This window comes from Nicotiana tomentosiformis, chromosome 1, assembly GCF_000390325.3.
Source record: "Nicotiana tomentosiformis chromosome 1, ASM39032v3, whole genome shotgun sequence".
Taxonomy (NCBI): domain Eukaryota; kingdom Viridiplantae; phylum Streptophyta; class Magnoliopsida; order Solanales; family Solanaceae; genus Nicotiana; species Nicotiana tomentosiformis.
In genome coordinates, this window is record NC_090812.1 from 119248641 (window position 1) to 119263149 (window position 14509).

Below are 14509 nucleotides of genomic sequence, written 5' to 3' on the forward strand. Positions count from 1 at the left end.
TATAGATTAGTTGCAAGCAAAACCACCACAATTGTCCTACAAGGGCGTCTCTTTTGTTAATGACTTACATCGGCTAATTATCTAATGGATGCCTTGAGTTATCCCCCTTTTTGCTCTTTATAACTTTTACTAGTGGTTCCTTGTCAACGATAGCATCGCAATCTTTTTTTCTGGGCTTTTGCCCTTTTGGCCATAAGGGATTGAAGCTGGAAATCACTGAGCAAGTACGCTGTCAGGTGTATCACTCCACCACAAGGGTTTCTGGTTCTTTCAGTACATTGTTGAAGATTTGATCAGCTTAGGAATTCGAAACAACTTAAGAAAAAACATAATTCTTTAATCAACTCTTATAAACTAGAAGTATTTAGTTCTTAAATGCTCGACATTAGTGCCTTGTCACGTTTAAGGGAGGCAAGAGAGAAACCTGCAGTGATTGATAGGAGTAACTCCCAGTACTAATCTTTCTAGTAAATGCACTTATCTAAGGTTGCGCATGGGAACTTACATCTAGATTTTGTTGAAGCAAATATAGTTTTGTTGGATAAACATAGTATAAAGGATGTAGTACAGATTCTTTTATTTTTCTCTTGTAAAAAACATCACCTTTGAACACTTATACAGCTGCTATGAAGGAGATTTTAAGGAATATTAGTTGCGTAGTGGTAACTTTGTTTTCATTTAGAAGGAGGTCAAATGCTATGTGGACAATCTATATTTCAGTTTATGCTCTCAGGGTAAGTAGACGGTCGTAAATGGAGAATGTAGTAATGTTATTCAGATTCAGTCAATGATAATATGAAACTTTGTGGTTCCTCCTCTCCAGCATCATTGTCAATTCTTGTCAGAAAATCAAAATCTATAAACCCAAATGTCTACTTGATCCGAGATTTATGTTACAAAAGTAGAAACTAGATGTTATGAACAGTAAGAATAATTAGATAGAGAAAAAATGAAAACCTGAGACAGAAAAGTGTCTCTCTATGTCATTGGGTTCCTTGGCATTAATATACATGTCCCTTCCTCACAATTAAGTATCTTTACATTGTTCGCTTTAATCCACTGGTGTTCCTTTGTATAACTAAACGTACTTGTCTCACTCTGACACCTTCCTAAGTGCTGTTATGGACTTTGAAGTCCTTGAGGATGTGGTATAGTCACCATACATGTCTTCAGATAGCATCGAATCTTCGTTAGCTCTCCATCTTTGCAGGGCTTGAGGAAGGCTCATATTGAAGTCAATATTGAAACTATCATCTCCATTAGATGCAGTTGGAGTCCATTGCTCTACCAGAGGAGCTAAGACACTCACTGCGTGGCCCATATCTGGTCTCTGAGATGGTTCCCTAGCAGCACAGTGTCCTGCTAGCTCTACTACTTTGCAGATGCTTTGGTAAGTTTCCTCGTCTGGATCCACGGATGGGTCTAGAATGTATCGAATGTTCTCTTTGTTCATTACCATCCTTCTAAACCAAGGGACTAAATGACTTCTGTCTTCGGGCAGGTTTTCATCTAGTGCTTTTCTGCCAGTGATCATCTCCATCAACATCACTCCAAATGCAAAGACATCAATTTTTGTAGTCACTCTTCCAGTGGCTAGTTTCAACAGACAAAGATATATATGAGAATAAATTGTAGATACTTAGCATTTGTAAACTGAACATGCATCAAGAACATACATGATCATATTCCTAATCAAACATGAATATCCAAAATACTTAGCTTGTTTTATTAGGGATAGTTAAGCTAGTTGTTGCGTAGTTCCTTTGTTTGTTCTGTGTGTGTTAGTGGTTTAAATTAAACTAATTCATGCAATAGTAAAGGAGTGTGGTACATACAAGCATACTCTGGTGCAAGGTACCCAAAAGTTCCTGCTAGCTTCGTCTCGACGGAGTACTTCCCATCAGGTGCGTTTTTAACCAATCCAAAATCGGCGACCTTAGCCCTCATGTCATCCCCAAGAAGTACGTTAGAAGGCTTTAGATCTCTATGTATGAAACTCTGTTGTGCCAAACCATGCAGATACTCGACCCCTCTGGCCACGTCTAGTGCTATTATTAATCTTTGCTTCCAAGTGAGAGGTGGAAATCCCAAATGTTCATGATCAAACAAGTGCTGGCCTAATGTCCCTTGTGGCATGTACTCATAAACTAAAAGCCTCTCATATCCATTGACGCAGAACCCGTGAAGTGCAACTAAGTGTCTGTGCCTAACCTTTGTGAGTACTTCAATTTCAGCTTTGAATTCGTTCAGCCCCTTGTTACTAGCTATAGAAGCTTCCATCCTCTTCACAGCAATCTCTGTCCCATCATGGAGTTTACCTTTGTAAACAATCCCAAAACCGCCACGTCCCAATATATTTTCTTCGTTAAAATTGTCTGTCGCCTCTCGCAGAAGTTCCACTGGGATTGTTACATTCCCACCATCATATATATAGATTTCACTATTTGCAGCACTACTTTGACTGGCCGTGCTTGGAATAGCACCATAACCATTCACATTTTTAGGGGAATTGTTCTTCAGTTTTTGCTCCTTGCCTGTCTTAACTTTACTCAATTTTGATTTCCCATTACACTTGTATTTATATATCACCAAGCACAAAACTAGGATTAAGATGATAGCAGCAATAACAATAGCAACAATCACCCACGTAGGGACGGAAGATTTATGTGCACCTATTGTTGGAGAAGACGGATTATCTGTCCCACCAGGCGAACTAGGACTTCCGGGTGGAGAACTTGGTGGCAAATCTTTCCCCATAAATGGATTACCAGATGTTTTCACTATGACATCGGGACGGAATTTTGGTATCTTCCCAGAAATATTGTTGTTGGAAACATCGACAAGCTGCAGCTCTGGTAAGCTGGTGAGGCTAGCTGGAATAGGACCAGTGAGATTATTATCACTCATGACCAATTGTTTCAAAGCAGTGAGATTAGCAGCAGCAGGAGATATTGTACCAACCCAATTCTGTTTAGCAAAATTGATTACAATCACACTGCCCTTAGGATCGCATGTAACAAAGTCCCAACCTTTACAAGGATTATTACCAGCCCAAGACTCAGCCACTCTCATTGGATAACCCACAGCTCCAGCAACCTCAAGCAACACAGTTACCTGTGGATCACATGGTTCTGGACTAGGATTACAAAAATGGTTCATATTCCCAAGACTCACCTGAACACCTGTTTTAAAAACCGGCATTGGGCCCATAAATATGTTATTTTGCAAAGACACATTAGCCAGCTTAGGAAGGGAAGTTAAAGAAGCAGGAATCACCCCAGTTAAGGTATTATCGCGAAGTTGAAGATCAACCAAATTAGTACAAAGAGAAAGATCAGGAATTGGGCCCGAAAACTTATTAACATGGATCCAAACCTGAGTCAACTGTTCCATTGAACCAAGAACATCAATCCTACCTGAAAGTCCATTCTTTTGATTATTAAGCACCAAGTTTTTAATCCCAGAGTTAGCAAAAGACGCCGGCAAAAACCCCGTTATGTTATTATACGAAAGCCTCACATTCTCCAAACTAGGGAACGACCCAAAAATATCTGGAATTTGACCCATGATATTAGCATTAGACGCTGAAAAATCAGCCAAGGATGATGAGTCCGTTAAACTATCAGGGATCGTCCACGGAGGAAGACTGGGATTTTCATCAATGCTAAAATGTTCTAAACTCGTTAACCCTTTAAGGAAATTAGGAGGAACGGACGTAAAATTATTGTTATCAAGATGAACTTCTTGAAGAGAAGAAAGGTCTGATAAAGGAGGCAACGAACCATAAAGACGGTTCCTTTGGAGATTAAGGGATTGAAGACTAGAAAGCTGGTTAAGATCTGGTGGTAATTCACCGGCAACAGATTTTGATATAAGGCTAATTGAAGAAACTCTGCCTGAAGAGTCACATGAAACGCCTGGCCATTTACATACGTTGGGACCTGACCAGCCGGTTGGAGTTGGCGCAAGAGACTTAGCCAATTTAGCCATGACGGCTGCATCGCCGGCGGAGCCATCATCGGCGGAGGTAATTGTGGCTATGAGGAGGAAGAAGAGGAGGTAGCAGAGGAGGATTAATTCGTAGAATTTGTACTTTTTTTTGCCCATTGTGGCTACCTTTCTCTGTCACCTCATTGTTCCGATGATTAGGGTTTGTGAGAGAGGAGGAGAAAGAGGAGAGAAGGGTTTGGCTTTGTATTTGAATGCTTGAATTAAGGAAGGTAAGCAGAGAACGTATGGCATGGCGAGAGAGCTTGTTTATGGCAAGTCTCCAAAACTTTCATAATTGCTTTTGGTAAAAGGAAGGCCAAATAAATATTTTTGAATCTCCCACGCGTAAAACGAAACGACGCAGTATTGAATATCTTTTTGGGATTTTCTTGCCTTTATTTAACTTTTGTTCTATTTAATTAAATTTTACAAGACGCAATTGATGGAGTATCCATTTGGATCCTGGTTTTGTGGGTCTCTACAAATTTATTTTTAATTTTATGATCCTATCTTTTTTTTTTTTTACACATGGGAGATTTACTTTTACACATAAAAAATTTAAAAAGATTGTAAATGACAATGAAAGCTCATTTCCTCTAACAACAGAACATTATTTGTTTAAAATTATGTCACTCGGATAGATTTTACTCCCTCCGGTCCACTTTAAGTGATTTTTTTGCCTTTTTTGTGTTCCACAATATTTGATTTTTTCATATATCAAGAAGGAATTAACTTTTTCTTTCCAAAGTTGCCCTTGAGTAAAGTGCCTAGGAGTAGTTTGTTGTATTTTCAATGAGCAAATTAAGGTTAATATGATCAATTTTATTGTTAATTAATGCTAATAGGTGAATTTCTTAATATGTAAAAAAGGTTCTAAAAAACCACTTAAAGTAGACATGAGGGAGTATCAATCACGGGGCATAACTTGGACATAGCTTTGAAACCTATTAATTTTATATCGTTAACTAAAATTGACAAAAAAACAGGGATCAAAGTTAAACATAGGACATGAAGGGACATTGGGTGAAAATTTTTGGATGTCATTTTCCCTAATTAATTGACCAAGACGGAATATTTGGAGTGCAAGTTCAACGACGTGTCGGGGAAAGCGAATGTGGAAGTTGAAAGTCCAAGAGGAGGGGGGAGGGGGGAATTAGCCGATTTGTAAAACTTAGTTGACTATGTAGGAAATTAATCGACTAAACTTTACTCAGGAATTAATCGCAGCAGAAATAAACTAAGCAAACAGAAAAGTAAAGGAGGCGTAACAGTTTTATACTGGTTCAGTAACGGTGTGGTACCTACATCCAGTTTCCTTGGGTCACAAGGTTCTCTTAGATCTTTAGTAAGCGTTTACAACAGTGATGGTTTTAGTACGTTCATTACCAACGATATACAACAACAATGTTTCTTTCTAATGTTGACACAACTCTTATTTTATTTTCTAACTCTTCCTATCTTTTGCGACATTTGTAGACTCGGCTATACAGTATTTGTACTAAGAACTAGAAAGGTGTAGAAACAGATGTGATGCCCTTCTACTTCTTCCTTTATAGCTTGATGAGTCTTCTGATTCCTTGTCTTATGGATCGCATAGCAATAATTATTGGAGGCCTTTCCTTGTGAGGAATATATATCTAAGAGTGAGACCCATGGGTAGCCTCATAAATCTAGCTTGAAAGGGTAACTAGATTCATCCTTAATCATGACGAATTGGTTCCTCCATTTATCCTTGATTAGAGCTTCCGCAGATTGTTCTTGATTTGTTCTCTAGTCATGATTAGTTCACTTTCCTTTCTTGCGCGCTTGAGGATCTTTAGCAAGTCTGATTGATTGACTTTCCTTCTTTGTTCTTTGATTGATTGATTCTCTTTCCATTAGATGTAAAGTTCAAAACACATAGCCGTTGAGTTTCTCTGATTTCCCATATGATCTTCTTTCCTTTCATCAATGTCGTTGCTCTTGATCATAGAATCTGCACACAATGAGATGTCATTAGTCAAGGCTTCTTTAGATTATTGATCATTATTAAAATTCTAAACTTAACAATCTCTCCCTTTTTAATGATGACAATAATCTAAAAAGAGTTCGACTAATTTAGGGGATACTTCCCTTTACGAGTGTACTTCTGCTCCCCCTGTCTTTAAGTTTTGTTGTGCCTTGTTTGTTCCTCCCCCTGTCTTTGTACTCTTTTTCATCTCCCCCTTTGATATCAATCAAAAAAAGCAAGAAGAGAACTATCACGATCCAAATTCACGTGACCGGTACCCGGCACACTACCTGACCCGAGTGAACCAACCCATATGTCAAGACCAAGTATAATTGCGCAAGACAATTAAAAATATTGTACATTTTCAAATTAAGTCACAATATATTTTTTTCATTTCCAAAGTCATACATGAAACCTTTCATAAAAATGATATAATCAAATTAAATGATTATTCCTTTATGAATGAAGTCCACAGTCCTATTTTTACAAACCCACAACTATCTATGGAGCCTCTATACCAAAGAACAGAACCAACACTTGGAGTAATTCCAAAAAAATAAAATAAGAAAGAATATGATAGCTACCACGAAATAAAAGTGGTGCTTCATAATACCTCGGAAAGAGAGTCATCCTAGTATGACCGCATGCCACGTATCATATATCATCCTGAAACATATAAAGTAAGCGGGACCCTGGAGGGGGCCCCTAAGGACTGAGTACACCACAACGGTACTCAATAAGTGTCATAGACTCTCTCTAGCTTAAGTTCTTGGGACAAACTTTATAAAAATAATGCATCAATATTTGATATAAATGATAAAAAAATTTATCAATTCATGATCCTTGTCATTTTAAATAAAAGACAAGTAAAACATAACCCACAATATATACTTTTAAAATATTTATATCAACCCAAGATTTTAGATAAAATCATACAAAATCATTCTATTTGCTTTAAATCATCAAAATCACTTTAGGCTCCTTAGGCCTAAACATAAAAAAATCATCCTTACCTTTCACTAGGAGTACTATACTATCACCGACATAATAAGGTCAACTAGGTTATATACCTAGCGGCAAGTATCATATACCCTACTTGCTCAGGTCGTCTCATCATAGTGTCATACGAATCGACTCAGCCATGCTAATAATAGAACAAAATAGTACTCTCTCGAGGGAGAGCACTCTGCCGTAATCTATACCACAAAGTGGCCATCTACGCCTACACCAACACGTGTAGTTTCATGACAATGAACACAATATATCCGAAGTCAATGTCGGTGAACACAAGTAACCCCCAAAATATTTGATACTTCAAAAAATAGATTCATAGCATAGTAGCTTCAAAGGATCTATTTTTACCAAATCATAGCATTTATAGAAAATCTAAATTATTTGAACAAAATTAAATAAATAACCTTTTACATGCTAAAACCTTTAGCAATTTAACATCAATCTTTAAAAGATACCATAAGTGCTATTATGCTCATCAATTTTTAAAAGAAATACTTTCCATGAAAACTTATCTTTAGCACTCATATATGTATACTCTTTGCAATACGTAAGTTTTGATAAAAACTTATAACATTTACCTTGAGTGTCATTTTGCCAACAAGATTTAAAATAAAATTTTATAAAATAACATGACACTACATATGCAAAATAATATTTTAGTGCATGGAGATATCCGTACTTGTTTGTCCCTACAAGCACGAAAGAACATTTGCAAATAACTTAATTATTAACTCAAAACATGCTTTTAGAGAAAATTCCTCAAGTAGAGTAAGTTTTAATCAACTTACCTCGCTTTCGCTTTATTAACATTCACAAGTTTTCAATCCTCTTCCATAATTTCAATGTTGATTAAAATGCCCAAACATCACCAACAAGTCGATATCTATAATTAGATATCATAATTACATCAAAATATGACCTAAAATATTGATCAATATTCATATATGGCTCATAAGTTGGTCACGAGCCTCCAACAACTCAAATCGCTAAATAGATTCACATGCTAGACCATTCAACTTCATTCTTATATTTTAATACACATTCAAAGTCATTAATGATACTACATCAATAGTCCAATGCCACCAAGTTACTATTCATCATCTTCCATAATCAACACTTGCAAAATATACAATTCGGGTGATTACTTAGTTGATCACTTCCATCTTTTGCTAACAAATAATTTCATAGGTTTATTGTATTCATCAATTTCATCACCAAGATTACCATTTATCTTCTCTCTTATTTTCTTAAAAGTACTATTCATTCCATAAACTAGAGTTTTATAATACAATCTTTTAACCATTAAAACTTGTAACAAATGCTTCAAATATTTCTAACTACTCATAATAAATGAGTTTGAAGCATTGGAATTACCTCTAGTAGATCAATCTTGAAAAATCACAACTTTGGTGATTTTTGTGTTCTTGAGGATTTGATGATGAAATCTAGTATTTGGATATAAGAATTATGTTAGAACTCATGTATATTGAGTAAGAATCAATCCAAAACATTATTAACAACTTACCATAGTTGATTGGACTTGATTTGAGCTCAAACTCACCTCTTCACCTCAAGAACCCTAACCCCCAATACATAAAATACTCTCTTCCCCCAATTTTGTATTTATAGGCCCAGATTTCTGGGTTTCTGATGCGGCTCCGGATGCTTTGCATACCCAGTTCACTCCTCTTCGAAGCTCGGATGCAGACACGGATGTTATGGCAGTACTTCATTGCCAGCCTTTCTTTCGGATGCGGCCCCGGATGCTTCGCATCCCTAGTTCACTCCTCTGCCAGCGTTTGTTAAGCTGGTCATAACTTCCTATAGGAATATCCAAATAACAAACGGTTTGAAGCATTAGGAATTATACTCGAAGATCTTTCATTTGATAGTCTATACATCACATAACTCTTTATGTATATGTAGATATGCTCGTCCAAAGTTAGGTCTTGTGTGTACTCATTTGGAACTTTAGTCTATCAGGGAATTTCCAACTTGATTTGTCCCAAGGGCTCTCCTTATGCCCTATATCACTTCAAATACACCCCGTACACTAATTATCATATCCAATTAATATCTATCATATTAATAGTCCTCGTCTGCACACAAAATAATATAATTAGCACACATTAACTTTCTTAATAGCGCTTAAGTATTTCAAAATTTTTCGGGGTACTACAAGAACAATAGCTAATAATAGTACTAGTTAAGCATGCAAAAAATATATACAGCTAGCAGTTATACCGGGTATAGTCGACTGACATGCCCATTCAAACACATCCAAAAGAAGAAGTTTTAACACCCACCATACAAAACAAAATAAAAATATTGTCTAAACAACCCAGACACTTAATTCCTTCCAAGGAAATACTTCAAGGTGTTGATCACTTTGGTGTAGAAACTGTCATGTGAGGCATCAATATCCTTGGTGACTTGGTCAGCTTCTCAGTTACATCCTGCATTGCCCTGATTCCTTACCTCTTTGTGGCTTGGAGAGTGATCCTTAACCTAGCCACATCTGCTGTTTACTTGGTTACTGCCCTGATCTTGTCCACATGTTCCTGCATAGAGGTTAGCAATTCCTTGATACATGCAATGTTTTGTTGCATTAGCAGCAACTGATATGAGGAAGAGGATTTGATGGCTTCAGATTTAATCCCTCCAATTCCCTGTTGAGGGATGGATTCAGGTGCCTTATCTTTCTTGAGCCAAGTTCCCTCAATCAAGGTATATCCCATCGTGGCAAAGGCAGTCTTGTCATATATGCTGGAGATGGTTTTAGGGGCATAGAGAGACAGATCCACTTTCATAACTTGCAAGATGTGAAAGATTAGTAAACCATAGGGCAAACTGTTCGCATGATGCTTTCAAGCATGTACTACGTACCCAAGCAAATCAATTAATAGCCTTCCCGTTTACCAGGCAGTACAAGACAAACACATCTCGGAGAGATAGGGTGCTAAGAGAACTAGTATAGGGTAGCAAAGTGGTAGCAATAATGTAGGCTAGTACACAATGTTTAAATTTCAAACTTTTTGGACCACTATCAGGGGTTTTTTTAGACAACACACTTTTTGCTTTCTCAAACGAGACTTCAAAATTATCAGGCCAAGAATGTTGCACAAATAAACTATACCCAACAAACTTTGTTGCAAAAATTTTCTCAAACTGATAAGCGTCAAGAATAATACAAGTTCCTAAAATAATGGATTCTAGATCATCTTTATCATTCACAAACATATTGACATAAACATACGCACATGCTCTTCATAGACAGTGTCACCTACAGTAGCAAAATGATAGACACGTTTTTGAGTTTCAAACACAGAGATAACATCACAGTGAGAGTTTTTCATAGATTTCAAACTTATAGTGCGATCATAAGCAATCGACTTTCCTTTGAAAGCAACAAACCTAGCCTTCTCTTCGGGGCCATAAAAATGCATCTTGTATTCAGGGCCAAACTCTATGCTTTCAGTTTTCTCTCTTTTTTGAGACGATTGCTTAGGGATGGACTCCATTGGACGCTTTCCAGCCCTCTTTTGGGAGATGATAATATCTTCTTGAGAATCACTGGAATCATCCTCGAACAATGGATGATATGTGCTTTCTGAGTTTTCTACATCTACAGGATCATCAATTTGATGGTTTTTCTTGAAGCTATGGCTTCTTCTGAGCATGGAGGAGGAATGAGAGAGTTTGGTTTTGGCCTTGAGTAAAAGAGAGCAGAGAGAAAATGATTTTCTTTGAGAGAATGGGAGATATGATCGAGGGGAAATAGGTTAAAAAGAGTTTGAATGGACGCCTCGATTCTTGGAGAGACATGTGAAGGGCAACTGAAAAGTTGCCTTCTGCAAGCCCGCCGTCAGTTCAGTCATTAATGCAAATACAGAATAATCAAGTACTAAAAGATTTTTAGGGCGAAAATTATGAAGAACAATTATGGAAAAATTTATAAACTTATACAATTATGGAAAAATTTAGCACAGTTAGACGGAAATTAAACAAATACCAGTTTTGTCATGAAGGAAACAAAATCTTGCTTCAAGTAATGATTTTATAAAAATATCTGCTAACTGATTTCTAGTATTGATAAATTGTAACACAATATCGCCTTTAGCAACATGATCACGTATAAAATGATGCTTAATCTCAATATGCTTAGCCCTGGATGATGCACATAATTTTTTGAAAGACAAATAGCACTAGTATTATAAAACATAATAGGAACACAGTTAAGACGTAAATCATAATCTAACAGTTGATGCATAATCCATAGAACTTCTGTGCAACAGTTGCCTACAACCAAATATTCTGCTTCAGTAGTGTATAGGGCAACACAACTTTGTTTCTTGCTGTGCCAGGATATGAGAGATTTTCCAAGTAATTGGCACGTTCCACTTGTGCTTTTCCTGTTAATTATATCTCCTGCAAAGTCTGCATCTGAAAAACCTTTGAGATCAAAGACATTTAAACTTTCGTACCATAATCCATAGTCGACTGTCCCTATTATATATCTGATAATACATTTAACAACAGTCAAGTGGGACTCTTTGGGAGCTGACTGATATCTTGCACATTTGCAAACACTGAACATAATATCAGGTTGACTAGCCGTAAGATAGATTAGAGAACCAATCATACCTTGATACATTATTTCATCGACACTCTTACCATCTTTATCTTCATCCAGGGTAGTTGACGGACTCATATGAGTCCTTATGGCCTTTGCATTAGACATGCCACACTTTTTGATGAGCTCTTTTGTGTACTTTGTTTGACTAATGAAATTTTTTTTCTGTACTTGCAATTGTTTGATTTGAAGCCCAAGGAAGAAGGTTGATTCTCCCATCATACTCATTTCAAATTCCCCTTTCATGATGTTTGAAAAATCCTTGCATAAAACAGGGTTAGTACTGCCAAAAATAATATCATCTACATAGATTTGTACTATTAAATTACCTCCAGTCAATCGTTTGATAAAAAAAGTAGTATCAATATTACCTCTGTCAAACCCATGTTCGACTAGGAATGAACTCAACCTTTCATACCAAGCTCTAGGAGCTTGCTTTAGACCGTACAAAGCTTTGGACAGTTTGTAGACATGATTTGGAAATGATTCATTTACAAATCCTGGAGGTTGCTTAACAAATACTTCCTCATAGATGAACCCGTTTAAGAGAGCGCTTTTCACATCCATCTGAAATAATCTGAAATATTTGTGAGCAACATAGGATAATAAGATGCGAATAGATTCTAACCTGGCAACAAGATCGAAAGTCTCCTCGTAATCAATTCCTTCTTGCTGTGAATAGCCTTGAGCAACCAGTTTAGCTTTATTTCGTACTACTTGTCCAGACTCATTCAACTTATTTCTGTACACCCATTTTGTTCCAACAATTATGTATTTGGAGTTTAGAAATGAGTTCCCATACCTTATTATTCTCAAATTGATCAAGCTCTTCCTTCATTGCAGTTATCCAGCTTTCGTCTCCAAGGGCCTTATCCACATTTTTTGGTTCAAACTGGGATATGTGACCAATATTTGATGTCTGCTTTAGTGATCTTCTAGTTTTCATTCCTTCCTGAGGATCTCCAATGATGTACTTATGTGGATATCCATGCTCACTTTTCCATTCATTTGGAACAACTAATACTGGCTCCTTTTCAATGAGAATTGACTGTTCAACTGTAGGAAGTTCCTGATTATCTACACGACTAGCAGTCTACTAATCTTGCTGATCAGTCACCTCATCACGAGAGTTTTCACCTTTATTGATAGACTTTGTAACTATGGAAATTTTCTCATCTTCAGGAAGTTTTTCATTCCTTAAGCGAGGGTTAGTATCCACAAAAATAACATGTATAGATTCTTCAATAGAAAGAGTACGCTTATTAAAAACTTTATATGCTCTACTGGAGGGAGAGTATCCAAGAAAAATACCTTCATCGCTTTTGGGATCAAACTTACCAAGATTGTTTTTTTCATTATTGTGGATGAAACATTTGCAACCAAAAGGATGAAAATAACTGATATTGGGTCTTTTACCTTTCCACGGTTCATATGGAGTCTTCTTGAGAATAGGTCGAATTAAGCATCTGTTGATGATGTGACATGTTGTGCTTACAACTTCTGCCAAGAAGTGGTGTGGAAGGGAATTTTTCACAATCATAGTTCTTGCCATATCTTGCAAGGTTCTATTTTTGCGTTCTACCACTCCATTTTGTTGAGGTGATCTTAGAGATGAAAAATTGTGGGAGATCCCTTGATCATTACAGAAGTTCTCAAATGCTTTGCGTTCAAATTCTCCTCCATTGTCACTTCTTATAGAAGATACGTAGTAACATTTTTCCCGATGTACTTTCTTGCAGAAGACTTCAAAATTTCTTAATGCCTCATTTTTATGACTTAGAAAAATAACCCAGGTAAATCGAGAAAAATCATCTACTATAACAAAGGCATATTTTCTACCACATATACTACCTGTTCTAGTTGGACCAAAAAGTTCCATATGCAAGAGTTGAAGAGGCTTTGTAGTAGATACTATGTTTTTAACTTTAAAAGAGGACCTGGTTTATTTTCCTAGTTGACATGCATCACAGATTTGATCTTTTGAAAAATCTAGTTTTGGAAGACTAATGACAAGATCATTTTTGAAAAGGTTATGAATAGTATGCATGTTGGCATGATCAAGTTTTCTATGCCACACCCAAAGATCATCAATCATAGAGGCTAGACAAATTACTGATGGTGTAGACATTCCTACCTCTATTTCCAAAAAGAATAACTTTACCTGATTCGTCTTTAATAAAACAACCATATTTTTTTTAAAACGAACATCATAGTCATTGTCACATAGTTTACTGATACTGAGTAGGTTATAGCCAAGTTCATCAACTAGGTACACTTCGTCTACATCACATGTTGAGCTGAGAAGAACTTTTCCAACTCCAATTATATTTCCTTTTGATTTGTCTCCAAAGTTGTTTGTTTCTCCATCTAGTTTGGTGACAATTTTGAACATTTGTTTGTCACCTGTCATATGTCTGGAACACGCTCTATCAAGGTAGCATTTCCCTTTTCAATTCTTCTTATGGTGTTCCTGCAAAAATAGATTACTTATTTTTAGGTACCCAAGCCTGCCTGGGTCCTAAATGGTTAGTGTTTCTAATATTAGCTTGACTAGAGAGCTTGGGTCGCCAGACCCATCTCCTGTTGTTCTTAAACTGCAATGATTAGAAGTATGACCAGGTTTTCCACAATAAAAACATGAGTGATTATTGAAATTTTCAGAGACTTTTTCTCCTCTAATTCTAAGCCTGCAGTAGTTAGAGCTGTGGCCATTTTTGCCGTAATGAGTGCATGCAGAGCGATTTCTAGTTCTAGTTGGTAAATTATGAGGAGCAAACTAATTTGATCTAATTGAGCTATGATCGGTGGATTTTCGCAATCCATTCAGTTGAAGTTGAAGTTCATTAACTTCATCTTGAATCATATCTCTCTCAATTTCACAA

General features: G+C 36.6%; 1 protein-coding gene across 1 annotated transcript; it reads right to left on the minus strand.

Annotated features, from left to right (window-relative positions):
- Nucleotides 1-915: 915 nt before the first annotated feature.
- Nucleotides 916-4287, minus strand: LOC104104226 (receptor-like kinase TMK4). The gene is made up of 2 exons (XM_009612249.4): nucleotides 1836-4287; nucleotides 916-1593 (listed from the first exon to the last, which is right to left on the minus strand). Exons 1-2 carry the CDS (start codon nucleotides 4105-4107, stop codon nucleotides 1094-1096), a joined length of 2772 nt encoding a protein of 923 aa, XP_009610544.1. The 5' UTR covers nucleotides 4108-4287; the 3' UTR covers nucleotides 916-1093.
- Nucleotides 4288-14509: the final 10222 nt, after the last annotated feature.

Coding starts and splice junctions, on each gene's coding strand:
- LOC104104226 (XM_009612249.4), bottom strand. CDS start 4,107: ATGGGCAAAAAAAAGTACAAATTCTACGAATTAATCCTCCTCTGCTAC. Junction 1,594..1,835: donor CCTTGCACCAGAGTATGCTT/GTATGTACCACA, acceptor TGTTGAAACTAG/CCACTGGAAGAGTGACTACA.